This window comes from Bos taurus, chromosome 22, assembly GCF_002263795.3.
Source record: "Bos taurus isolate L1 Dominette 01449 registration number 42190680 breed Hereford chromosome 22, ARS-UCD2.0, whole genome shotgun sequence".
Classification (NCBI taxonomy): Eukaryota; Metazoa; Chordata; class Mammalia; order Artiodactyla; family Bovidae; genus Bos; species Bos taurus.
The window spans coordinates 52597669-52625216 of NC_037349.1; the positions used below are offsets into that span (position 1 = coordinate 52597669).

General features: G+C 58.5%; 1 protein-coding gene across 8 annotated transcripts; it reads right to left on the bottom strand.

Moving 5' to 3' along the window:
• Window positions 1-561: 561 nt before the first annotated feature.
• Window positions 562-25998, bottom strand: PTH1R (parathyroid hormone 1 receptor). 8 transcript variants are annotated; one of them, XM_024982512.1, is made up of 17 exons: window positions 25877-25998; window positions 23377-23434; window positions 20925-21047; window positions 10431-10601; window positions 10144-10246; window positions 8171-8305; window positions 6465-6575; window positions 6237-6355; window positions 5958-6052; window positions 5592-5784; window positions 4998-5151; window positions 3410-3470; window positions 3005-3071; window positions 2621-2715; window positions 1858-1999; window positions 1713-1754; window positions 566-1084 (listed from the first exon to the last, which is right to left on the bottom strand). In XM_024982512.1, the coding sequence occupies exons 3-17, from the start codon at window positions 20997-20999 to the stop codon at window positions 707-709; spliced, it is 1941 nt and encodes a 646-aa protein (XP_024838280.1). In that variant the 5' UTR covers window positions 21000-21047; window positions 23377-23434; window positions 25877-25998; the 3' UTR covers window positions 566-706.
• Window positions 25999-27548: the final 1550 nt, after the last annotated feature.

The window sequence follows — 27548 nt, forward strand, 5'->3', positions numbered from 1 at the left end:
AGATCCATGGTGAGTGGATGTGTGGAGTCTCGCAGACACCCACCTGGACGCCCACCCTAGCCAGCCTCTGGGCTCAGAGCCCTGGCTCCCCCCACAGTTCCTGCGCCAGAGCAGGGACCCCAGCCCGCTTTTCACCTGATGGCCTTGGCACTGCTCCTGCACCCTCTGTCTGGTGGCCAGAGGGGTGTCAGGTCCAGGGTCAGGACTGGGGGTCACGTTTGGAGGGTTCCCTGCATGCTTCAGCCTCCAAAGGGCATAGTGTGGCCACTAGACTGGCAGAAGGGGTCCCTGTAGCAAGGTCCAAGGCTTGGGGACATGGCCAGGGACCCAAGGGGTCTACTGTCAGCACTGGGTGACAGAGACTGGGGGCCAGAGCTTCTCTAGGCTTAGACAGTGGCCTCTCCTGGGCCCTTTCTGCCCCCTGTGCCCTGATACCCCAGGGGCTGGCCCACGGTTCCCAGACCCCGCTCCTGAGATGAGACCAAGAACTCCCCCATGGCTCCCAGCCCCTCCCCTCCTGCAATGAGTCCCCAGTTCAGACCTCAGGAAGCCAGACACTGCTTCCTTTTCCCTTTTCTTGTTTTTTTTTTTTTTTTTTTCTGTTTTGTCCTCCCAGCCCAGCCCTGAGTGGGCAACTGTCCAACAACCCGTCTCTTGGTCCGCCTGTCCACGCTCACGTCCACAGGTCCAACCCTCGGGTCCCTGATCACATAACTGTCTCCCACTCCTCCTGCAGCAGGACAGGTGGCCTCTCTGGCGCACAGGCCTCCTCATCCAGCCCCGAGCAGGAGCCATTGAGGAATCCATCTTCCTTAGGAGCAGCCACGGCAGGTGGTGTGGCCTGGAGAGCCGGGGACCCTGACTTGGTGTGGCCGGGCAGCGGGGGGTGGCCATTGGTGGTGGCCGCGGGCAGCAGGCGGGGACTGAGGGGCAGGCCAAGTCCCGTGCGGGGCCCTACATTGGTCACGCTCGTGTGAGACACCATCGGACCGTAGCTGTAGCTGCTGCTCCCGCTGCGTGCCTTGCGCTTGAAGTCCAGTGCCAGTGTCCAGCGGCTCCAGGATTTCTTGATCTCAGCCTGTACCTTGGTGGCAGTAGGAGGGCAAGCAGTCAGGTGTGCCCCAAGCCCTTCTGCCACATGTCCCCAACCCCAGCAGTGCCCGCATCCCTGCCCCTAACGACGCTCAGCACTATTACTGGAAAATTTCAAGGCCAAGAAAAATCCCGTCATTCTCAGAACATGGTGCCTGGCGGCAGGCAATTGACACACCCAGCATGTAGAAGGCTCAAATGACCCCAAGGGTGGCTGAGTGTTCAAACTGGATGACAGACAATTCAACCGTGGGGTTGAGAAAACGCTTGGCTATGCCCACACATCCTGAGCCTGAATCATCTGGAAAGACTTCTCTCTGCCTTCAGAATGTCCTCTGGGATGCTCTTGGAGGAACAAAGTGAAAACCAGGCAGGAGAATGAAGGGACAGGACTTGGGCAGCCCCTGGCACTCCTTTTTTTATTCTTTCTTTTTTTAATTTTTAGATTTTTGGGCACACCACACGCCTTAGTTCCCCAACCAGTGATCGAACCCAAGCCGCCTGCAGTGGAAGCTCAGAATCCTAACCACTGGACTGCCAGGGAGTTCCCCCCACCCCACCCCCGGCCCCTGGAACTCCTGCGGCCTCCCCGTCTTGCCCCAGTCTGGCCCACCGCTTACCTCGCCATTGCAGAAACAGTATATGATGGCAACAAAAAATCCCTGTGGAGAGAGGGTCGTGGGTCAGGGCCCAGAGAGGCATCTGGAGAGGGTGGAAGCAGCCTCCCCCACCCCACCCGTCCCTCCCACCCTCAAGGCTGCACACCTGGAAGGAGTTGAAGAGCATCTCGTAGTGCATCTGGACTTGCCAGAGCGTCCCTGAGACCTCGGTGTACGGCGTGGCCATGAAGACGATGTAGTGGACGCCAAAGAGCGGCATGAGCACCAGTGTGGATTTGAGCAGCTTCCTGGGCCAGTGGGGCAGGCGGGTCAGGGTGGAGTCACTTCGGCCTCAACAGGCACTGTGCACCTCAACCTGCCAGCCCCAAGCTCCAGAAGCCCCTAAAAGGCCCAGAGCTCTGGCAGTTCACCTAAGCCAGTGACACTTTGCTATCTCAGCAAAGTGTGAATAGGGCCCCTTGATTCTGAGGTGCCCCAGAGTGGACCATAAGCTATGTCGTCCTGTCCCTGCACCTGCTGGTCACTCTGCTGGTGCTCCCCTCACTTATCCCATTGACCCTCCTCAGGTTTCAGCCAAACTTCCACCTTCTCAAGCTCACCCACTGCCCACCTGTCTCTCAGACTCCCTGGGACCAGCTCTCTGAGGAGAGGTCTGGGTTTGTCCTGCCCTCACAGACCCCAGCTTGAGTGCAGGGGCCTGGCACCAAGTGGCCCAGGCTGGCTTAGGGGGTGCCCCCAGAAGCCAGGCAAGATCCCATCATGGCCAGCAGGGCCAGCCAAGGAGACAGGAGCTGAGCCCTTCCTTCAGACAGGCTCATCCCTGGGGCCTCTGCCTGCTTTTGAACGTGCTGCTGGGCCCCAGCGACCCCTGGGCTCTGAGGCGTATAGGCACGGTGGACGTGGCTCACCGGTACTGCTGCCGCGTGTCACACCGGCCAGCATTGGTCTCTCGCAGCTTGGTGGCGAGAACCCGGACGATGTTGATGAAGAGGATGAAGTTGAGCTGTGGGAGTGAGGCAGGGCTGCATGGGTCTTGAGGCCGCAGCCCCAGCAGGGAGGGGCGAGGACTCTGGGACCCACAGCCCCGCCCAGGCTCTGCTCTGCCGAAGTATGTCTCCAGGTGGCTCCTGAGGTCCTTGGTTCCCCACGTGGACTGGGGTGGGGGTCAGCTGCCTCTCTAGCACTGTGGCTCTAACCTTGGGGTACAGAGGAGCCCCTATAGGTCCCCACAGGGGCTGATCACCGGGACCCAGGGTCCACACTCCCACCCGGCCCTGAGGTCCCCTGCTCACCACAATGGAGGCCAGGATGGGCACCTGGATGATCCACTTCTTGTTCCCGGAGCTGAGATCCCAGCACCTGAGAAGGCCGAGGCCGTCAGCCCCCCACACTCCCCACAAGGAGGCTCCAGGGCAAGTCGGTTCTGACATCAGCTGCACTCCCCCACCCCAGAGCACAGGACAGGGGAGTGGGGATGTGGTTGGGCCCGAGGCCACCCACAGAGCCCCTTCTGCAGTGGCCTCTGGTGACCCTGAGTGGGCACCCAGCTTGAAGTTGGGCTGAAAACTCCTGAAACTGGGGCCGCTCAGGGCCAGGGGCAAGAGGTGCCCCCTCATATGTTCTACAGAGAAAGAGGGTACCAGGGGTTTCTCTGGCCCGTGTCCCAGCCTCCTGCTCCCTTCTCCAGCTGGACCTACCCGGTGTTGGCCAGGGTAGCTCTCACACCGACCCACACAGCCACAAAGATGGCAGGCAGACCTGTGGGCAGAGCGGGACAGAGTGTGAGGGGCTCTAGCTGCTGCCCACTTCTGTGCCATTCCCGTCATCCCTGGTGACCCCGGCTTAGCCCCCCCCACTGTCCCTGACCCCCCTCACCCTGGGCAAATGGGCTGCTTGGTGACAGCCCTGCTCTTACATGTGCTGCCCTGCGGTCCCCACAGCCTCCCCTCAGGGCTCCAGCCCCCAGGACCCAGCTCAGCCCTCTGCCCTCATCTTGGTTCTGTATCTTATACCACACACATGCACTCCTGTTGGGCACTTGGTGAAATAAGGGATCACTAATTTATTCACACCTAGTCTATTCTGCCCTCCCCTCCCCTAAAGGGTGCTGTTCTGGGCTGGGGGCTCCCTGTGGAGGGGAGCTTACAATCAGGGGTCTTCTGTTCCAGCATATCCCCTGCTTTGAAAAGTCCCCATGGATGAGGATGGATAGTGTGAGGGTTGTTGATCCAGGAGCTACAGAGGAATCTCAGTGTGCCTAGGCCCGAGCCAGTTCAGATGGTACGTGGTACTTCTGAGTGAGTTTTGCTCTAGGAAGGAGCCCCATTCCCCACTCTCCACCCCCTCCCACTTCATTCTAGGTCAGGTGTACCCTTGGGAGGGGCAGGGCATGACCTGGGTTTGCACAAGGAAAAGAGCTGTGATGTCCCTGTGCCACAAAGTTCTGTCTGTTCCCTTATCTGTGTGCGGACACCCTCTACCCCAGAGCCTGCATCAGCCTGCAATTCTGGGGCTTGCCATGGGTGAGGTCAAGGTCAGAGTGTCCACCAAGGAGCAGGGAGGCTAGGATTATCGATCTGAGGGCCTTGAGGTGCTGAACGCAGGGAGGGCTCCACCCACCCAGCCTGCCCCTCTGCAGTCTGGCCAGTTGCCCCGGAGCCCGGCCAAGCTCTGGAGCTGCCAACAATAATGGACAATTATCGGTAACTCAATCCCGGAGCCCATCGGGGAGGAGGGCAGAGCCCCAGCAACCCATTCTGCAGAGGGGCTGTCGAAGCCCAGAGGATGCTATAGAGCCAGGGCCTCCAGTTCTGGGCCACAGACCCTGTGCACGGGGGTGGCAGAGGCCTGCATAGCTCCACACAGTGTGGGGAGTGGCGGAGAAACGGGACTCAGGGTGGAGGGAGGTGTTCCGGATCCCAGCTCCAGTACTGGTGATACAGTGACAAGCATAGCCGCCTTCCAACGCCAGCCCCATGCTGACCTCTGACCCAAGGTCCGCTCTGATCCTGAGTGGAGTCTTGACCTGAGAATTGCCTGCCCTTCCCTCTACTGGCCTGAGCCTCAACTCCAGGTGAACCTGCCTCCAGGAGAGCCCCAACTTCAGGCTGAGCCAACCCCAAGTGAACCTCTGGCCAAGCCCTGCTCCCTGAGCCTGGGGGGTCAGCCTGGGGGGCATCTCCTGCCCCACATCCAGCACAGGATGTGCCGTGTGGGTGCCCTCCCCGCAGTGGCACTCTCTGACCCTACTGTCCATGGTCCCACCCCGCCCGCGTGCCGGCGTACCCCAGCCGAAGACTGTGAAGCCCCAGAGGTACTTCTTCTCTGAGAAGAAGGCCATGAAGATGAGGCTGTGCAGATACAGCCCCTCCACCAGAATCCAGTAGTAGTTGGTGGCCAGGAAGTAAAGGAAGAAGGTCACAGCCACCCGGCAGCCCACCTAGGAGACCAGCTGGTGTTAGCCAGAGCGCAGGGCCTGCATCTGGGGAGGGCTGGGAGGGACTGAGGGCAGGCAATGGTAGGGGATGCCCGTAAGATTGGTAAGATCAGACAAGCTACTCTAAGGGCAGGGGCTGAGGAGTGTGTGCTGAAAAGATAGGACACTCAGAGCAGTGGTGGGGACGCAGGGATCATGGAGAAGAGGTGGGGTGGTTGGGGGCCTGGGCTGAGGCAGGAGAGTTGATGAAAGTGCACGCCGGGCGGGGAGGGGATTCACAAAGCCCTAGGCAACAGGGGTTGGAGGGGTGCAAAGGGTGGGTGTGAGCGGCCCGAAGCGCGTGCGTGGTCGCAGGAGACGGGTGAGGGTGAGGGTGCGTGGGGCTCCCGCGAAGCGGGCGGTGGCGAGGGGCCCAGGGCGGGCCGCCAGAGCGGGGCACTCACGTAGCCGGCGGCGGCGGCGGGCGGCGGCGGTGCCTGGGCGATGGCGCGCAGCTCTTCCTCCGTGAGGCGCTCAGCCTCGTCGAGGGCGGTGCCCGAGTAGAGAACCGCGTCCTTGACGAAGATGCTCACGGCGCGAAGCATGAAGGACAGGAACAGATGCATGTGGATGTAATTGCGTGTGCAATGCAGCCTCCTGCAGGGCGCGCGACAGCACGGTGGGTGGGGGGCACGGGGGCGCGTGCTGGGCGGGCAGGGGGTACAGGGATGGGTAGGGAGGCCCAATTCTTCGGCCCCACCCAACCATGCCCTTGGCCCCGCCCACGTCCCCTCCCCAAGGACCCGCGTCCCATTCCTCGCCCCGCCCACCTAAAGTAGGCCAGGATGAGGACCGCCACGGTGAGAGATGCCAGCGAGACGGAGTAGCCCACGGTGTAGATCATGCCCAGGCGGTCAAACACCTCCTGCGCAGGTGGGGAGTTACTGTCAGAGCCCTGGGACTCGGGTGAGCACCAGGTTAAGGGTCGGAGAGAGCAGGTACGTTTGCTGGAGGAGTCAGGACTAGGTCAGAGGTCATCGGGGGGTGGTGGTGGTGGGGTAGCCTGATCCTGGTCAGGTGAGGGCGGGGGAGAGGGGGAAGACTCGCACCCGTTCGCGCGTCTCATTGGTCAGGAACTTGACGCACTCGCTGTAGTTGGCCCACGTGCGGTTGTGGCCAGGCACCAGCTCCCAGCTGCCATTGCGGTCACAGCGGCGGTAGGCATGGCCTGCAGGTCCGCAGCGGGGTCAGGGCAGTCAGGTCTGGAACCCCTGAACCCCTAAGCTTCAAGTCCTGACGGTGCCCGGGGTCCCCCACCCTACTCCAGCCTGCCTTACCTTTGTGATTGAAGTCATAAATGTAGTCGGGACAGGGCATGGCCACCACCTCCCCTGGAGCCCCCAGCGGCCAGCACAGGATGTGGTCCCACTCCGGCAGGCAGGGGCGCCCTGTGCCCACAGAGACAGACAGAAAAAGGTGGAGGACACCTGTCTAGATCCAGTTAGTGACCCAGAGGAATACACACACCTGTGGTCGCTGGCTCCTGCAGGGTGCACCCTAAGACTGGAGAACTCAGGCTTGGAGCATTCTGGAGAGAATGTATTGAGCCCTTACTCCCGACTGTGCCCTGCACGCCCTGGCCTCGTAGAATTCACTACAGCCCCTCCTTGTGGGTGTTGGCAATGGCCCCATTTTCTAGATTGGCTAGCAGAGGCCAAGAGAGGCGAGTGATTTGCCAAGGTCATACAGCCCAGGGCTCTGCCCTCCTCAAGTTCTCAGCCCTGGCCAGGCCTCCCTCTTTTCTGTTCTTGGTCCCACCTTCCAGGTGTCCCTGGAGAAGGGCAAGTTCCCCAAGTAACTCTCCTTCAGCTGAGAATGCTTCCAGCATGATCCATGCCCAAGGACCATGGACTAGAGGCAGGAACTCTCGTTTCCAGTGCCAGCTGGACTCCTGAAGAGCTGCCCACCTCATGCAGGTGTCCACCTTCTTTGCACTTCAGTTCCCTCACTGGGGAATCAGGATTGATATGCACTTCCACCACTACCCAAGACCCGCCCTGAGCACCTGCTCTCAGACTTTGGTGACCACTCCTGGAGGGACACATAATCCCCCAAATCTATAAGTGCTAATTGTGGGATTCAAGGCAGGGCAACACATCCCACTTTGGGGCTCCAGCCTCACAGCAGAGATGCTAAGTGACCTTGGAAAGACTCCAGCCTCTGAATTTTCCACTTCCCACCCCCAGCTCCCTTCTCTCTCTCCGCAGGGCTCCAACCACAGGACTCTCCAGCCACCCTGGAAGGTTGCCTTGATGGCTAGACCCACCCTGGCTTGGTGAAAGGCTCTCTGTCCTGGGCACCATATTCCCAGCCCCGCCTGGCCAGGCCTACAATTCCCTCTGATCCCCGGGGAGCCACAGGGTGACCACAGCCTCCCAGATGTGGCCCATCTGGAATCTGCTGCCCACCCAGCCGGTTCAAACCGGCCCTGTGGCTGCAGCCTGGGTTCCACGTTTGTCTCTCCTTACCTCCCCCAGGGACAATGCAGGCCACATGTCCCTCCCTCTCTTCTCTTCTGCCCTCCTCCTCCCCCTGTCTGGCCCTACCCCATTCACAGCCACCTTCCTGTCCTGCCCCGCCTCTCCTTACCACCCCATGTGTCTTGATGCACCTCCTCCGACATACTGAGTCCCGTCCCGGTGCCTCTTGGTCCCCTCTGTCCCCCCTGCCTCTCTTTATTTCTGTGTCTATGTCTCCATGTCTCTCCCAGCCTCCCTAGCTCCTCTCTTTCCCAGATTCTCTGTCATCTCTCTCCATGGGAGGGGCCATAACCCAGAGTCTACCCCTGAGGTGTGTGGGTCAAGTTCTCTGCCCACCTCTCGGTCCAAGCCCATCCAGCTTGCCTGCCCACTCTGCTCCATCTCCTCCCAGCACCTCCCTTCCACCAAGAGCCAAGGAGTGTGACGTCACATGGAGGCAGCAGAGCCATGGGGCAGGCGGGTCCGAGTTGGTCTCAGATGGTTGCATGGAAGCACAGACGTACCTCGGGGCCTGCTGCCAGTGGGCACCTCCTTGTCCTCCTCGGACTCAGGGTGGAGCTTCCCAGATGGCTTCTCTTTCTTGGGCTTCCCTGATGTGGACGCGGATGCCCATCCTTTGTCTGATTCCATTATGTCGGCTAGATAAATCAGGGCAGTTATGGCTGTCAACAGTGCCGCTACTGCAGGAGACCCAGGGTCCCCTCCTGCCTCGGACGCCCCCTCCACACAGTGAGGGTCGTCCCCTGCCCTGCTGACACCCAGCCTGACGACAGGTAGAGACATGCTTTACAAACAGCAAAGTGCTTGCCAGGTACAGAAGTAATCAGCAGGCATGTAGACTGTCAACAAGGGGTTCAAAGGGGACCGAACACCATTCAGGTGTGGGATCAACTAGTAGTTTGAGCAGTAAACGCAGGCAGAAGTGTCTGATTCAGCAGTTGTAGCCAAAGCCCACCAGGGGGCGTATGGCAAAAGCAGACCGCGGTGGTTATGTCAGCAGAGAGGTGAGAGAGTAAAAATGAAGTCTGGCCAGAGCGTCTCTGTAGGTCTAGCAGCTGGTGGTGTGAAACACAAGGGCAAGAGTGTGCAGTTGTCAGGAGAGGGCCGATGAGCCCACCTACCCCATCCCCTGCCCTGGGATACCCGAATAAGGGGCTCACAGCTTCCACAAGGGACCCTGGAGCCTCTCCATCTCAGATGGGACCTGGCCTTTCCCTCTGTTAGAAGTCTGAGGTCTCTATTCCTCGCTGAAAAGTCTTCCTCCTTATCTGACCTTCAGCTGCAGCCTCCTGGCCTTCCCATGTTGGGTTTTGGGGCAACAGTGGGATGCTAATTGCAGACACCCTGGGCTGAGACAGAACGGCTGTGCCCATTTTCCCACCTGAACCTGAGGGCATCAGTAGGGCAGGGGCAGCAAGACGTGATGGAGTGAGAAGGGAAGGCCTCCATGGTTGAACAGAGACAGCAGAGGGAGGTGCCTCCAGGCTTCCACAACCAGAAAGAGGGCTGGGTTCAGACACCCCCAGCCCCTGATGTGACTGGGGCAGGGGACCAGGGACCCGCTGGTGGGGCCAGTGTGGGCAGGGCTCTGACAGCAGAGACCATGTGAGTTCCTGTGAGCGGAAGCAGGGGCTGTGGGCTCCAGGGGATGTCACTGTGAGCTTGCGTCCGGGGTGTACGTCACCACCTTCTCCCAGGGGCTGAGGGCCAGTGCAGGGAGGCCAGTGCCCGCCAGTCAGGTGGGGTCTGGGTCTCTTCCAGGTCGAGGGGATTAATGAAATAGAAGTCAGAGGCTGTGCTGGTTACTCATGAAGCCCCGTTTCCGCTTCCAGGAAATGGACTCAAGGAAGAGACCAGCTTGAGACTGGGGCGGGAGCTGTGAGGTCAGGTGACTGCCCCTCCCAGCTTGACCATGGCTGGGGTTCCCTGGAGATGCCGTGTTGGTAGGAGGGAGCGTTCCTACCCCTTCAGGAGACCTCTACTGGACAGTGACCATGACTGACATGGATACCCATCCGTATTCCTCTATTCTCCTTCCCTTCCAGCCCCATTCTCCTGAGCCTGGACACCCTGCCTTGCTCTGTGCCCAGGGGTCCTCTTTCAAAGACGTATTCACGCTTCTGGACCTGCACTGGGTACTGCTTCCTCCTCTAAGAGTCAGTCCTGGCCCACTCCGGCGCTCCTGCTCCTGACGGGCCTCACCACATCTACCCATTAGAGATAATTCAGACTGTAGCTACCTTCATGCCCTACTATCCCAGCCCTGGGAGGGGAGGCTCAGGGCATCTCGGAACCTGCTGACTTTCAACTCACCTGACTCACCCCACTTTTGGTCTTCACTGTGGCCTGGCCCCCTTGACCTGGGCCCGCCCTCCCTTGGTGCCACCCGCCTTTGCCTCCTGGGCTCCCACCTTCCTCTGGCCCCTCTGTGTCTCCTGCCCTTGCCCCCCAGACCCTCCTCCGGCCCCGCCCCCACCTGGCCTCTGCAGGACTTCTTTGAGCCGCTTCTCACATTGGGCCTGGGCACGGTGCAGCAGGAAGATCTGCTCCTCTTTGGTCATGACGTCATCTGCATCCACCTACCGAGCGGAAGGTCAGATTGCAGGCAGCACTTCCCCGCAGAGTGCTGGACGCCACAACCATTGCAGCCTCCTTGAGGGACACCCCCCCCCCACACACACACAAGAATGTGGGAAATCCGCCTTATGTAGCTCCATTTTACAGACAGGCAGCCTTGGCTTCAAGGGGAACGGCCTGACCTACCAGAGGGAAAAAAGGGGAAGGAAGAGGGGCTGTCCCCCACTTGTCCGATAGTAACCCCATAGAAGGCAGCTTCTGATAGTCGCTGTCCAGTCTGTTCCCCAAGGGTGCGTGGGAAAGGGATGGAATGTCCCAGGATGGATGCTCACCGGATCTTGCCGTCTGTTGGGGGCCCTGGGTAGGGAGGGGGTGGGTAAGCGGTGGCGAACTCTGGGGAAACAAACGGGGGCCTGGATTCCTGCAAGTCCTAGTGCCCGTGGGACCTTAGGAGTCACCGATTTCCATCCTGGCCCTCTCCCCAGTCAGTGCTTTCCGCGTGAATGGCGAGTGCCTCGGCCCCTCCCACCCTTGAGGTCCCAGGAGGGAGGGGATGGAGAAACTGCTGGCAAGTGGTCTGGGTTGGGCGGGGCACTCGCGTGCAGGCTGTGGGTGGGAGTCACCCACATCCATCACTTATCTGGAAGCTTTCCTCCATCCCTGTAGACCCTGTGTTCTGATGATGTGGACAGACCTTGGTTCCTGCTCTCTCCTCTGCCCGGGATGTCCTTCCTTCCTTTCCTTCCAACACTGCACACCCTGGGTACTGGCTGCCACCCGCTAGGTTCACTGGCAGTATTTTAAGGACGGAAACAGGAACATCATGGTAGGGGGGAGTGGGGGCGGGACTCCCTCTGAGCCTCTGTTTCCCTGACTTGGGGTTGGGAGTCAGAGGTTAAAGGCAGCACCCTGCCCCGGGAACAACTCAGTGTGCCCCGCCACTGCCATGGTTAATACATCCCCTTAGGCCCCACCTTCTCCTTCCAAGACAGGGCCGCGTCCCTGCCAGAGCCCCAGAACTAGGAGACGTGTCCCATGAGACTACTCAGACCCAGAGCTGGGCTGTGACTCCTCAGACTCCACAGGGCAGAGCCGGCTTCTCTTAGACCTTCAGCGGGCGGAGCTGCATCCATTCAGACATCCCCCGGGAGGACCGGGTCCCTCCAGTCTGCGCGGAGCTTTGCAGGGCGGGAGAGCCCAGAGGAGGAGGAGGAGGGAGGCGGCGGCCGGGGAAGGGGCGGGTACCCACGCTAGGGGGCGGGCCGGCCGGCCGGGCGGGTCAGGGAGCCCGCTGCAGGGAGAAGTTAATTGACCGAGTCTCTTGGTGGCAGCAGCAAGGGCTTCTAGAGCCAAGGAGTCTCCAATTGGCTCGGTCGGACGTGGGTTCTGCTGGTTTCACTTAGCGGAGGCGCGTGCGCGTCTTCGCGCGTGCGCGTGCGTGGCTGCACATCGTGAGTGGCCGCGCACACGCCGTCTGGCGATGTGTGCACTTGTGTGTGCCCCCGTCTCTGTGCATTCTCACGTGGGGATCTCCAGCGTGCACGTTTGGGACGTAAGCCTGAGGTGTCTGTGAGGGTGTTTCTGGGCAAAGGTCCGCCTGTGCATGTCTGCGAGTGTTTGATAACGGTTGCTTATTAGCCTGCATGTTTGCGGGTATCCGTGCTTTTTGCGCCCGTATCACTGGCATCTGCATTGGACCCTGAGATCTCAGCTGGACCCAGTGCCCAGGAAGGGCTGGAGAGATTCTCACGTGTTTGCTGCTGGCCCCTACAGCTTCTCTCATTTCCCCCACCTCCAGCTATGACTGAGCAGACTAGGGCAGAAGTGGCCCTGAGAACTGGGGTTTGAGGGAGGCAACTCCGGTCTGCCCTAATTCGGGGAGCTCCCAGACTAACCTGAGGTTCTCTCTGTGCCTCTGGCATTGGGGACCCAGGCTGCTGAGGGGTCTGAGCCCACCCCCACTACAGCACCCTTTCACCACCATTTCCATTATTCCAACTGGCACTCTGTCAGCTAGCACCATCATCACCTTGACCACCAACACCAACACAACAACCACCCCCATCACCAGCAGCAGCACTAACCACTATTAACACTGGCAAAGCCATGATCAGCACCGTGACAACTGGTCGCACATCATGACCATCACCACCACCAGTGCCTTTTTCACCAGCACAAGGACCACCACGACCGTCACCACCCTCACCAGCACCATAGCCACCAAAGGCAACATGAGCACCATCCTTGCCACCAGCCCCATAGCCACTGTCAGTACCATCTTTCCGGTATCTTAGTCTTACTCCCTCAGCCCCCCTCCCCACCACCCCTTCTCCTTCTGTCCACCTTTATCTCTTTCAAGACGAACGATACTCACCATACTTGTTTTTTTTTTCTCCCAGCTGACAGAAACCTCCCAAGTAGCTGACAGACTTCCACCAGTCCCCAAAGCCTGGCACACCGGCTCTCTCCACAGACAGACTAGCCCGCTGATGTGACTGAATGTCACAACTGGTGCCCTGGACTAAAGGCAGGCAGGCAGTCGTGGGTTGAAAACTGCCCATTTGGCAGACTGACAGACAGACAGGTGTGCAGCTGGGCGAGGACCAGGAACTCACTCCTTACCCTCTCACAGGCCCAATGCATCTGCTCAGCCTCTAACTACTGCACTCTCTCTGTGGCCAAGAGGAGGCACATTCTCTGCCCTGAACTCTCATTTCCCGGTGGGTCTGGGAATGCCCAGGAAGGGGGAGGGTATGTGCTTCAGGCATCAAATAGCCCCCAGATTCCTTCACCCACAGGGTCAGGGGCATCATCTCTGGCCTCCCTAAACTGTATGACCCATTTGCCTGTCACCCAATCACAGCAGAACTGCCACTGCAGCAAGAAGAATTCACGTCAGTCAAGAAAGCACTTGCAGGACTTCCCGGGTGGTCCAGTGGCTAAGACTCTGCTCCCAATGCAGAGGATCTGGGTTCGACCCCCGGTTGGGGAACTAGATCCCACAGGGCACAACTAAAAGATCCTGCATGCCACTACTAAGACCTCGTGCAGCCAAATATATATATATATATATATATAAGCGCGTGCGCACACACACACATATAAGCACTTCCCCAAGGAATGGAGGGCAGCCCTACATGAAGTGCACCCCCACTTGCTTTAGAGCACAGCACCCCTACCTGGGATGTCTCCCTGCACCTGCACCCTCTCATCTAAGGAGATTCTGCCACCAGCACTGGAGCGTGAATCCCGCATCCACCACCAACTGGCTTTGTATCTTTGGTACAGTTGTTTAACCCGTGTGCCTTAGCTTTCCACCTGTAAAATCAGGACAATAAGAGGGCTGTTTCAGGGACTTCCCTGGTGGTCCAGTGGTTAAGACACTGCACTTCCACTGCAGGGGCCATGGGTTCGATCCCTGGTTGGGGGACTAAGCTTCCACATGCTGTGCAGCACTGCCAAGGACAAAAATAAATAAATAACAGGGTTGCTGTGAGAGTTAAACAAGGCACTGCATGAAAAGCTCGGAGGTGGAGCTCCGAGCTCCACCTTCATGGAGGTGGAGGAGCTCCACCTTCACGGAGCTTCATGGAGGTGGAGCCCATGGAAAGCTGTTGGCTACCATTGCTACCAGGTCAGCAGCACCACCAAGTCATGGCTTTCCAAGTCTGCTTATGGACCCCTGTGCTGCGGGACACCGTGGGTGCCCCCAGGCTGGGGACCTAGAGAGATAGGGGAGATTGAGTAGATGACTGAGTCCACGGGGCCACAGTGAGGGGCACGGGCCGGGGATGGGGTTCCAGGGAGGATTGGGAGGCGGGGAGTACAGGACAGCCTGCAGGGTGAGGTGTGCCTGGCAAGCTTTGGGGGTGAAAGGCATTCCAACAACTCCAGATGTGGATTTCTAGATCCACCCTGGACTCACACTAAGATTCCAGGTCACTGCCAGACCCCCACACTCGGGCTTAAGGGGCAGGAGGGCCCCTTCCTCTGCTTCTGCTCTGAGTGAGGAGGTTGTATCTCCTGGGACAGATTCAGAAAATGCTGATAGCTCTGATTCTCCTCCTGGCCTGGCCACTCCATCTGCTGCGCCCTCCTCAACCAGCCCCTTTCCCCCTGCAGAGTTCAGATCTCCTTGGCCTGGCTCCTGGTAAGGAGGACTCAGACTTACATCATTTCAGATCCAGAGAGTCTGTGCATCTTGGGTCTCATTGGTGAGGACTGAGGGGCCGCAGGCTGCGTCATGGCCAAGGGGGCAGTTAATTCATACGTACCACTCATAGGGTCACTGAGCCCTGGGGACAGGTGTCCCGAATCCCCCTTCCTCTCACACCCCTCCTAGGGTCTTGGGTTAGGGCTGACTTCCCCTGACCTGACCACTGTAGAGCTTGGCTGCAGCACTCTCCCCACATTCCATGCTCCCACATGGAACCTTCCTGGGTGCACACATGTACATGATCTGCAGTTTGTGAATAGGCAGGGAGAGAGGTGGCCTGGGAGCCCAGAGTTGGTATCTCTGGGGCTCCAGGCAGGGTGCAGAGCGGGGCTGAAAGCCAGTATGTTATTTACAAACATAGAAGCTGCTGTCTCAGGGAGAGAGTAATGTGTGGTCAAGAAGCCCGGATGTGTTTCTCATTTCCTGAGTTCAGAAGCTCACAGGCAGAGAAAAGCCATCTGCTCAGTACCCCTCCTGCCGAGGGGTGGGGGCAAGCAGTTCCTTCTAACTCAGCTCCCGGGGTGCCCCCATGGAGGATGGTACTGGAGCTGGGAAGGCAGGGATGGTGGCAGTAGGGCTGGAGATGCAGACAGCGAGTGGGGCGATGTGGAGGCCGGTGATGGCAATGGAGGTGTGATGGTGCGGAGTGGTGGACAGCCAGCTCCATGCCACTGACCAAATGAGGGCTGCTCCTCTCGGTCCATCTCCTAACTGCCAAATTCCACACATTTGCTGTCTGTGATCCCAGACATGCCTACAATTCTCCTCCTTCGGGCAAAATGAAGGAGGAAATACAAGGGATCCTTCTTCAGCTGCTGACACCCCTGTCTCTGGGACAGAGGCTCCTCTACTGATGGTATCTGCCTCAGGATGACCTTTTGGGTCATCTTATCCATCCCTCTGCCTAGGGTCAGCTTGGTTCCCTGCGGGGGCAGGCAGCTGCTGGCTTCTTGATCACCTCCAGAGAAAGCAGATCTACCTGCTGTTCATCACTGGGTGTGGCCAGTGTCTCCCACCCCATGACAGCCCCTCTGCAGGCTGGCACCCACCACTGCCCCTGGAGCTTTAACCACCTCTCCTCCACCTTCCATCACATCTCCGTCTTACAAACGCCGCCACTGAGGCTGAGAGCACAGTTAGAAAGAAGAGGGCCAGGAACGGAGCCAAGGTCTGCTTGATACCAAAGCAGCAGCAACTCCAGAGGATGGGAAACAAAGGAGGAGGTGCCCTGCCACATGGATCCGCTAGAGTCAGCCTCAATACCAGTTTTCCTCAGAGCCTTTCTGGATTGTATCTTTCACTGTGTCAAGCAAGAGCCTCTTTGCAGAGCATCTAGAGCAGCTTCCACAGAGGTAACTTGGGGATGCTGATAGATGTGGAGGTGATCAGATGGTGATGGTGTTTATTGGTGATGGCAGCTTCCGCTCAGCTCTGACTGGGCAGAGGACAGCTGCTCGCTCACACATTAGGAGGAAGGGGAGTTTGCACCTCCAGAAAAGCCACAAGGAGAAAACCTTGGCTAACAGGAGACCCCCTGGTGACCTCCTGGCCTTCCTGCACCTCTTCTCCAGGTTCCACTACTGGGACCTGTGCTGGCACCCCTCGATGTCTCCCATGCCAGCTGGCTGGGGATTGCTCCCTGCCCCTTGCTGCCCTCCGTCTGTCTGGCTGGCCGGAGCAGGCTGGGACGGGTTCCCTGCCGGGGACACTCCTGCCCCGCCACGCCACCGCTGACAAGTGCTGACTTTTCCTCCCCCTCGCCTGGCCTTCCTGAACAGGCTGCCTGTGTTCGGGGCTGGGAGGGGCTGGGGGGAGGCACTGTGACGCCTCTCATCCTGGCCAACGTGGAAGCCTTCAGGGCAGGCAGTGGGATGGAGCCTGGGGTGGCAGAGTTGGCTGCTAGGACCTGGTGGATCTTCACAAGCAGCCTCTACTTGGGCTGGGGGAGCGAGGCCCAAAAGGATGGTATGAACTAGCCTAACCCTAAGGTGGTCAGCAAGACAGACTCCTTCCAAGTCTTACCTCTGCACAAGGCAGGTTCCAGAGCTGGGGGTTCTGAAAGGTTTGGGGGTTTCTGATGTCTCTTAGAGTCTGAGTAAAACTCTGCACCCTCTCCCAGTCGCACTGTATTTTGCAGACAATTTCTGGCGTCTGCAAATCCCCCACCCCACCCTTTCTTTTTCCTGGGGACTTTCTGAAAGAGCTGCCTTCCTGATGTGGTGGCCGGACCAGGGAGTGTCCCCAGAAGGCCCACAACAGGAATCTGGGGGAGGCCTCTTGACGCCTCATTAAAACATTCCGAAGAAAACCCAAATTCCCGGGAGGGTTCAGCCCCCTCCTCCTGCTCTGTCCACAGGCGCTCCCAGAGCTGCGGGTGGAGGGGTGGGGGTGTTTAAGGGCAGGTGATATAAAAAGCTTCAACAAATCAATACCAAAAAAAGACAAATAACCCATAGAAAGAGGGGTAATGGCTCTGAGCAAGCTCTTAGAAGATGGACCATAAACCAACGTACAAGTCCAGAGGCTCACTGGTCATTAGCGAATTAACATGACAAGAGACACCGTTTTTCATGTCGTTCTCGTTAAAATGACAAGAGACACCACGGCAAACGTGAGGAAAAGAATCTTCAGACTATCCCTTGGAACAGAGAGTGTGCGTTAGAGGCCTGCTGGTCACTCCTAGGGCCGAGAGTATAAACCCGCACGGGCATTTTAGAGGGCTATTTGGCCATGTCTCTTGAAGTAAAAAAAATATGCATGTTCTCAGACCCAGCAATGATAGGATCTAGAAATATCCTACAGGGAAATGGTTGCACAAGGGCACAGGAGGGCATTTCAAGGGGCTTCCCTGCTGCCGTCTGAAATCTCTCTCTCTCTCTCACACACACACACACACTTGAAAATTATGCAGAAACGATCTAAATGTACATTTCAAGGGACTGCTAATGAATCTCAGGCTTTGGAAATACTACGCAGCATTAAAAAAGACAGATTTATATTTACTGACATGAAGGTCTCCAAGATACACCTTTAAGTAGAAAAATGCATATGGCAGAGCCCTTATCTACCAACTGCCATCATTTACTAAAAAAAAAAAAACAGAAAATGACAGACTAAAACTATCTCCTTTGTATGGACACCAAAGGGACCTTTTTGGAGAAAAAGCTCTAGGAGAACATCTCCCACCCAGACTGTTTTAAAAAAAAGCTTTTTCTCTAAAACGGAGAATGGGGTTTGGGAGGAATCAAGGTTAACGTCTCTTTAATCTCTATTACTTGAATCTTCTAAAAGAAAGAACATATTCAAGTATAGTTCTGAAATTAAAATAAGAAAATAAAAGTAAAATAGCCAAAGGATTCTACTAGAAAGAAAGAAGAAAGAAAAGGCGGAAAAAGGAAACCAAAGGGAGATATAGGGGTCTCCTGCCAGCAGAAGCCCTCACCCTACTTTGGAGGAAGAAGCTCAGTGCAGGTGTCTGAAGACCTGAGTTGAAATCCAACCTGGGGCACAGACTCACTGTGTGACCCTCAGGGCCCTTTCCCATAAAATGGGTGGCTGAACAGATGGAATGAGAAAAGACTTGTGATGGTTTCTAGCTCAGAATCCGGGGATAGCCACTGTTCAATACACGTCAGTTCCTCCCCATCTATAAAAGTGAGCCCCTGTGGCTAGCTGACCTTGGAGCATGCTAGGAGTGCTTCCGTGGAGTCCCACTCACCGTGCCCTCTCCTGAGTCTGACCCTGAGGTCATATCTCTACACTCTAAGCCTGCCCCTCCCAACCCCACAATGCCGACCTTCGGCTGCTCCCACTGCAGTTTCTCCTTCACAGTATGCATGCCGAGGGTGTCCTTAGGATGAGGCATCCCCGAGGACAAGACCACCCCTTTCCCCGCTCCCCCACTCAAAATCTGTTGGCCCATCTCTCCCTCCAAATGTCACCCCACCTGACCCTCAACCTTACAGCTACTCTTTTCTGGCACAGAAAAGATGGAAGGCACAAGAGGGACCAGCTGAGTCTGGCTACAGCCAGTGTCCTCCCACTGGGAGACCTCTTGGTCCTGCAACTGTGAGGTCCCTGGACTGGGGCCAGTTGGGTGGGCAGTATGTCGGTTTGGTGATGAGAATCTATCTGCTGAGGATGAAGCGATATCCACTGGGTGTAGGAGAGGATGTAGGCAGACTGAGTTTCTTGCTGGCTCCAGCTGAGCCCAGGGGGCCCACAGGCTGTTGGGGGAACCCTCAGGCCATATCCTCTACCCCCAGAGCCAGCAAAGGTTCAATGTACTCATGTCCCACGTGTCAGCCACAGATGTTCCAAAAAGGTCCCAGGGCAGACCCAGCCCTGGCATCCTTTCTCTTTCCCTACCCTCAGCCGTGGGCCAGGGCTAAGCCAGGCAAATACTTTGCATGTGCTTCAGCTTCCCTGGAAAACAGTGTGGGTCCCCATGGGTCCCTGATAGAGGCACAGAGCTTGACCATGGTGGACACGCAACAAATAATGGTCGTTATTGGTTGTGTGAGCGTCAGTTAAAGGAGACAAAAACAACCCTTTCTCAGAGGGTTGTTGGAAAGACTGAACTAGCTAATATTGTAAAGTGCTTAGAACAGTGTTTGGTAAGTAGACAGCGGTAGAGAAGCATTTATTAAATAAAAACAAGGAAAAAAAAAACAGACCTGGATGCAAGTGTGATCACAAATACACAACACATACGTATGCACAACCATGCTCCTGCAAGTCACGTGCAGACCCACAGCCTCAGACACACGTGAACTCACACAAGGACTCGGACACTCGCAGTTGCACAGACCCAGGGAATACCACGCTCCGAGTCCCACTGTGCCCCTCCTGGAGACACAGATATACTCATAGGTCACCCACGCCCATGACCCCGTCTATTCCTCAACAGTCGCTTGCACACATGCATGTCCACAGACCACGCTGGCTGGCTCTGCACAGTGGCTATGCTCATGCACCTTGGAAGGGGCCCTGGGAAGGGTGACCCTGGCCCGAGGGGAGGCTGGGAAATAGCTCTGGACCCTGGCATTCACCAGGGTTTTGCAGCACACCTGCACAGGGTGCTGATCATCTCTGAACCTCGGTTTCCTCATCAACACATCCTTGTATGCAGCGATGTGTCTGGCTTTGGGGTGCCATGCTGTGTGGGCATGGAAAACAGTGAATGGGATGTGCTAAAGCCAACAGAGAAGAGGAGAGCTGCAGATCAGGGAATTCTTAGGCAGATGTTTCTTTCTTGGTGTCTTTTTACAGATAGGGAAACTGAGGTGGGGACCAGGATAACACAAGGTTACATAGGCTTTGGCAGAACTGGAAGAATCTAAGAGCTCCCGCCTTCCCACCTGGGGCTCCCTCTGGACAGGGAGCCGGGCAGGAGGGGGCCGTTTGCCTGTCTCTCCAGAAGGCAAATGCCCGCACCTGGGAGGTGAGGGGGAGCAACTGGGGCCTTGAAGTCAGACGCACAGGCGGACAGTCTCCTCAGCAACGGCGGGTCCCCCGAGACAGGGCTGCTGTGGAATCCGACTGACGCCCCAGGAAATGATCCCAGACCTGGCCCAGAATGAGGAGGGTACTCACGCTTCGTGCCTCCAGCCCTCAGCCCCTGCCAGTCTTCCCCTATTTTTCTTTGCTATTCTTGGTCTGTCTACTCCTCTTGCCCTGGGGAGCTCTCACTCCCACCCTCTTTGTCTCTGTCTCTCTCTTCTCTCTGTCTAACCTCATCTCCTATTCTGTTGCTTCTTCTCCCCCTGGTCCCCTGTTGGCCTCTGCTCTCAGGAGGGTACAACGTGGGTCCCCTCACGCACCCGATCGAGTTTCTCTTGTGGGAGTGTTTTGTGAGGTCAATCTCCTTCAGGGGACCTCCATCCCTTCTCCATATACCACACACCATACCCGCCTCCCTGGGCAGACATCTTCCAATCTGGGTGAAGCTGGACATGAGTGCAAGCCTGCATGTGTGTGTGCAATGGTGCAAACTGGAGGGGGTCCCTGAACCCTACCCCTGACGTCAGACCAACAGCCCTGTGTCCCAGATTGCAAACAAAACTTAGAGAAAACACAGGCCCCCAGAGCAAAGTCTGTGGGATCCGACCTCAGTCAGGGCCAAAGCCCAGTCTTCTGCTAGATCACACTGTCATCTTCAAGGGAGACACAGAGCAGAGATGCTCTTAGAAGCAGAAGACAGGAGAACCCCAAACACAGATATCCAGACCTGGGACCCCAACCCCAGGCTTCAGAAATAAGGAAACCTTTATAGGCATCTGCAACCCAGAGTTCAGACATCCCAGAGACAGCAGGCACCAAGGATCCCGGGCTGGAGGAGACCCCCACCCAAAGTTCAGATTATTGGGGAGAACTCAAGCCTCTGAGCTCTGGACACACATCCCCCCTCCAGGGACCCCAGAGCAAGCCCGAAGCCTGTCCGGGAGTGTGAGCGGGTGACTTACCAGCGCGTATGCGGAGCTGAGCACTGGGCAGCAGAGCAAGAGCGCCAGGCCGGGCGCGATCCGGGCGGCCCCCATCGCCACCGCCTAGGGCCCCGTCCCTCGGGGCAGCCGCCGCCGCCGGCCCTGGTGGTGGTGGTGGTGGTGGGGTACAGAGCTGCGTCAGGCCGGGCTGCCCCGCCCACGCCACGGCCTAGGGGACCCCGGAGGCCCGGCGGCCCGAGGCCCCGGGGCCCGGCGCGGGGCCCATGCGCGGAGGGCTAGCGAGCGAGCGCAAAGGAGAGAGAGAGAGGGAGGGAAGAAGGGAGGCAGCCGGGGGCCGGGCGGGCGGCGGGCGGGCGCCGAGAGCTGCGGAGCTGCCCGTCTGCCTCCGAGCGGAGAAATCACATCCATATGGCCGGGCCCCCCGCCCCCGGCCCGCCCCCCGCCCCCCCACCCCCACCCCGCGCCGCCTTTTCTTTCTTTTTTTTTCTTTTGGGGAACTGGGAGCTGTGGCTTTGCCCCCACGCCCAGTGGGGGAGGGGTCGGGGGAGGGGTTGGGGTCGCGGTCTGCGGGGGGCGAACGGGACTGTTATTTTTAGCTCCGCGGCTAGCGCAAGTCGGGGGGCGGGGCGGGGCAGGGGGCGCGTTTTGCGCAGCTCGGGGCGTGCAGCTTGGATACTCAAGCCCAACTTTGCAACGACGCTGAGCCCTTCGAGGATCAGGCCGCCAGCTCCTCGCCCCTTCAACCCCATCCCGTCGGCGGCGGGCTCGGGCAACTCCCTCTCCATCCTCGGCCGGAGCCCCGCCTGCGCCCGCGCCGCTAGAGCGCGCCTGCGGCCGGGACGCTCGGTCTGTCTGCCTGTCTGTCAGTCCGTCTCTAGCTCCCCCGGCCTTGGCCTCCGTTCCTCCAGCAGCCCCGAGCTCCGTTTCGGTCACTCCCTCGCTCCTTCCTTCCCCTCCCCCTTTTCTCTCTACGAAAACATTTGCAAGTTTCCAAAAAAGCCACGGAGCCGAGCGGCGCGGGGCTGACGGCTCCACGGGGCTCAGAAGAGGCGCCGCCGACCCCGAGACAAACCAGCCCTCCCGCCCGCCCGGGTCGGGCCGGGAGTCACCCTCCCCACCTCCATCCTCCTCCCCTCGCTGCTGGCCCCCAACCCCGACTTACTCCGAGCGCGCCGCCGCGGCCCCCGCCTAGCCATGGGTGTCGGGGATCCCCCGACAGCCTCCCCAGGACAGCGCCCCGTCCACGGCCCCGGGGAGACTTCATGGAGCTCTTGGGATCCCCCCTGGCCGGCCTGGTCTCCAGCGCCCCCCGCCCGGCCGCTGCTCAGAGCCGCCGCCCGCCGCGCGAGTCCCTCGCCTCGGCGTCTGCCGCTCCCCCTCCCCCCGCGGCCCGGGCGCCTCTTCCCTCCCCCGCGCCCTCCCTGGGCCTCTCCGCCCCCCGCTCCCCTCTGCCGTCTCCAACGCGGGTGTGCGGAGCGGCGGAGAGGAGCCCGCGGCCCCTGCTCCTGGACGATTCTCTAGAGGCCGCTGCCAGGGGTCGCACAGCGGCGGGATGTGAGTGTGCAGGGGACGGGGCCGGGAGCTCTGACATCGGGGCCCGAGAACGTGGCGCGAGCCGCTGCCGCCGCTTCATTTTCCTCTCCGGGAAGGCACAGACGTTATTTATTTTTTTTCTGATCGTCCGGCCCGGGCCGGTGAATAGCGGCCCTCAGCCGCGCAAACAGGCTCTCTTCACGGGCGGTACCCCGCGGGCCCCCGGCTGCAGCGCTGTCTGTTCGCCCGCGGGACTCCCGCTCAGGCTGGACCGGGATCCCCGGGGAGGCTGCTCGGCCGCCAGCCCCTAAGCCTGGCTCCGCCGCTGCCGCCCTCCCGCCCGCCCCGCCCTCGCCTGGACCCCCAGCCTCAGGCAGCTCCCGAGTGGGTCGGTGTGCTGTGCCCTAGGCCCGCCCCCGTCCCTCCCCGCGTCTCTGGCCTCACACCCCTCTCCCTCCCTCCCCAGTCTCTCTCCCGGGTCCGGGTCTCTCCGAATCTCTACCCATCCGGACGCCGGCCGGGCCTCTGTAGCTCCGCCCCTGACTCCACCCCGGGCGGCTAGAGGCTGCAAGACCCTAGACTCAGCTGAGCCCCCCACCATGAGGTTCCGCCTCTCTCTTCCACCCTTTCACACCCGCAAAAGCTCTTGGCCGGCTCTGGCGCACTGGGGACCCTCGACTTGGGAAAAGGGCGGGAGGAGGCTTTGGGGGCGGGGGCCAGGCGGGGGCCGGGCTTATGTGCACCCGCCCCGCCCTGGAGAGGAGTGCTCAGAGGAGGGGGCCTTGGACCCCAAACCTACGACCTCGAAGTATACAGTGGGCAAGCTGAGTTTCAGGGAAGGCCGGGGGTGCCTGAAGCAGAGGGCTTTAGGCATCTTCAGGAGGAAGCTAATGTGACTGTCGGGACCCTAAGTGGCAACCCCAGCTCAACCACTTACCAGTTGTGTAATCCTGGACACGACGACTCTCCTGCTGTCTGAGCCTCAGTTTCTTCATCTGTAAAATGGGAAGCTGACCAGCTGATTCAAAGGGCACTTTTGACTTTACTGTTTTAGTGCCTTGGAGGGTGGGTATCTCTTGGGGTTTCCCAGAGACCGTGGACTCGAGGGCTCCCCAGGCTCACCCTGTGGAAATTGAGCTCCTCAGAGCCCTCAAACTGTCCCCATGTCTCAGGGTTGGCCCCTTTCTTCAAGATGAATGAGTGCACAAGCCCTAAGGCCACTGGAATCCAGTTGCTGCCAACTTTCCTGGCAACCCATCCCTGCTGCTGCTGCTGCTGCTAAGTCGCTTCAGTCGTGTCCAACTCTGTGCGACCAGGCTCCACCGTCCCTGGGATTCTCCAGCAAGAACACTGGAGTGGGTTGCCATTTCCTTCTCCAATGCATGAAAGTGAGAAGTGAAAGTGAAGTCACTCAGTCGAGTCCGACTCTTAGCGACCCCATGGACTGCAGCCTATGCCTGCTCAAATTCACCCATCTCCCAGACTGTACCCACAGCGGTCTCCTTCACGTTTCTATGGCCATACTCTCTTCCATGCCCACTACCCTCAAGTTTCTCACCCTGGTGTTTAAGGACTGTGCTGTCGGAGGCAGTGTCCTCCAAAGGTGACTCTCTAGTTCACTAGACTCCTGGCCCTCTTTCTGTGTTCACTCCCCTGCATTTGCCTTTGTAGTTTCCTCTTCCAGGCTCATACTTCTTTGCCTGACATAAAGGACATCTCTGTCTCCTTGCGTCTCCATCTCTTCCGTTATTGGGGAGAGTGAAGCCGCTGTGGTTTGGGGGCTGCTCCCTATGATGAATGGGCTCTTCCGGAACAAGAAGAGAGAGGCTCAGGTGTCCAGAGCAGGCATCTCAAGAACACTCCAGAGAAGCTTTATGTCTCTGTTTCTAAGCAATTCGATTCCAAGTTTTATGATTGGATGACCCACAGCCCTTGATGATAGGAAAAGCACGTTCACGGAGGGACTGGAGGCACTAAGGGGTAGCGCTAGCGGCTAACGCAGGGGGTCCTTCTCAGATCTGACACCAGCAGCCTTGAGATTGAGAAACAAACAGTATTTCTGCTTGGGAGGACCAGGATGGGCTATGGATAGGGCTGCAGAGAAGGATCTAATGGGCTCTGGGCCCCGTAAGGGTGTTTCCTTTGCTATAACTCATGCGCCTCAGTCCAGACTTCTGCTGGACATTCCATCACTGTGGGTGGGGCCTCTGACCCCCCTGAATCAGCCCCAGGCCTCTGGTTAAAGTGCCACCATGGGGGTGGGGGGTGTCACACATTAACTGGTAGCACCCCAGTGCCTGGCAGAGCACAGCCCACCCTTTTTGACAGGCAAGCCCCAGGGCCCCAGGGTCAGTTTCTGGTCAGTTTCAGGTCAGTTTCAATGGTGTCTGGAAAGGCCTGGTTGGGGGTGGTAAGTGGGAATAAGTGCGGATAGGGTCTCCCCTCTTTGACCCCCAGGCTGGGGCCTAGGAGGAGGGGCTAAGGCCGGCTGGAGCTCAGAACGGGAGCAGGGGCCGGACTCCGGTTCAGCAGCCCTGGGCTGACAGGCCTCTGCTGCCGTCACTGCCACCATGAGTAGGGCTCTGGCCAAGGTACACAGACCCTGAGGCCAGAGTGGGCACCAGACTCAAACGGGAAAAACAAAGGCTCTCTGAGACCTCTGCAGCCTGGCCTCACTCCCTCAGAAAACCCCTTGCCCTAGCCTGGAGGCTATCTGGGAGAATTAGCCCACAGACAGAAACACCCCCACCCCCATCTTTCTTCAACCCTAGCCCCAAAGTCAGCCTGAATCCCAACCTCTGACCTGACCCTAGAGTTAGCTTAACCCCCGTGCCTTACCCCTGCATGCTTATCCCAGTCTGATCTCTAACCCCTGATTGAACCCTGACCTCAAGCTGAGCCTCCACCAGGCCTCAATGCCAGACCTCTTTCCAGGTTCCTAGGCCCCTCTGGAAGCTGTTCAATGCAAGGGGCTGGCTGAGGAGGGGATGGCCAGGCCATAAGTGAGCCGAGGTGCCACTTTTACAGCCATTTCGGCTGCTCATAAACACCCCCCACCCGGATGAGTCACTGGAGGCTCCCAGGCAGCTGGTTGGGCAGCCCCCTCCCCTTGCAGCAGAAGGCCTGGCTTTCTCACTTCTCAGGGAGGCGAATGGCAGGAAGCTGGGACACAGGGGGATGGGCTGCCCCGTCCCAAGCAGAGAGCACTCCTGGGGCAGGGGCAGGGGCAGGCGGCTGTAGTTGTGGGATTTCTGTCCCTTTTGGTCACATGATCACAGCCCCCTGCTGCAGTAACACCAGATCCATAGGTGTCTCCTAGTAGGCATACCTTGTCTGCCCCGCGGGCACAGGGACACACGCACTAACCAAACGAGGTGTCCCGAGCCCCCCTCTTCCAGCTACACTCAAGTCCCAGGGCTCCCCTGGACCCCACTCACCTGGAACACATAAGACCGTCCAAGTAGGGCCTGGACCCACAGAGCAGATTCAAATTGGCCATGAGAAGGTCATGGATAGCCCTGAGTAGCTTCTGCGGTTCAGGCCTAAGCAAGGATGTTGCTGTTCGGGACAGGAAAAGGCCTGAGTCAGAGCTTTCACTTGAAAAAAAAAAATTAATTATTTTTTTTTTTTTACCAAACTCTGCACTAGCCCAGGACTTTGTCCCAGACCCCTGGTCAAGGAGCAGAGGCAGGTCCAAGCAAATCAGTGTTCAGGTGTCCTGGGTTGGGCCTCTCTGCTACTGTCCCTGGGTTTGCCTGCCAGGTGCCCAGGCCAGTTCAGCTCTTCAGGTGTGTGTGTGCTTCAGTGGTCTCCTTGCCTTGCCAAGCCTTCCTCTGATTAGCTGTCCTTCTGTCTGCTCCTGTGTACCCACTGCCTGCCCCTTCCAGCCTTTTCCGCATCTCAGAAATTTCAGGCCTCCATGAAATATGAGCACAACCCCTATGAGTGACTTCATTCAAGTTTTGGACACCTGGAGAAATCAGGTGATGGCCCAGAGTGGTTCAAACCCAGGCCACAAGCAGGAAAACTGAGGCTGGGAAGGTCTGCCCTCCAAGCACTGGGCACCCAGTGTCCCCCAGATAGGAGAGATGGGGACCCTCATTCTACCCAGCCCTTGTCTTGATCCCTGCAGACCCACGCCTCTCTCTCTCTATCTGACTCTTTACTCACTGGAACATGGGCTCCTGATGTGAAATCAGCCAGGAAGCCCTGACAGGCTGCTCGCTCCCACACCGCCCCCTCCCCGCCCCTGCCGGTCCCCAAGCAGGCCCCCGCCAAGGCTCAGGGCCTGCTTCTGCTGTTGCAGGTCACAGGGAGGTGGTGGACAGAGGACAGATGACCTCCCTCTGTGGTTCTGCAGAATGAACTGTAGCAGAACTAGGGCTGGACCTGGATGCTAAGGGTGAAGACGGTGAGGAGGAGACCGTGTAAGATCTTGGAACTTCACCTCAGGGCTCAGAGGCTGCCCTTCTGCCGGAGCCCAGTCTGAGCTGGTTTGAGTCTGGAAGTCTCAGGCTCAGCCTGACGAGGTGTAATGATTCACGTGGTAGCTGCTGCTCCACACATTCCAGCCACAACCCCCAGTGCTTAGCACGTGAGATGACTGGCCCGGAACCACACTTAGTGGCTGGGGCATGTTCCTAGGGCCCCCCCACCTCAGGGGCGACCTCTCCCCAGGTCTTCCCAGCTCCTGGGGAGGAGGGTAGCACACTTTATAGTTTCGAAAGTAACTCTCTAGTTCACAGGCTGGAAAGAGGGGTGGGGAGCTTGTCAATACCTGGTCTCCAGGTAGGGAAAACGAAGCTCGGCGGGACTTCCTGGTGGTCCAGTGGGTGAGACTCTGCACTGCCACTGCAGGGGGCGTGGGTTCAATACCTGATTGGGGAACTAAGATCCGGCATGCCAAAAAAAAGAAGAAAAAATGAAACTTAGAGAGTAGACTTGGACTGGCCAGGGGCACATAGCGAGACTATGACAAACAGGGTTCTTACGGGAACTTACAGGGTTCCTGCTCCTGGCCTGGGCAACTCCCAGTGTCTGACTCCAAGGAGTATCCCAGGGCGAGGAGTAAGGCCATTGGAGGGGCAGGGGGCCGACTTCAGCTTTACA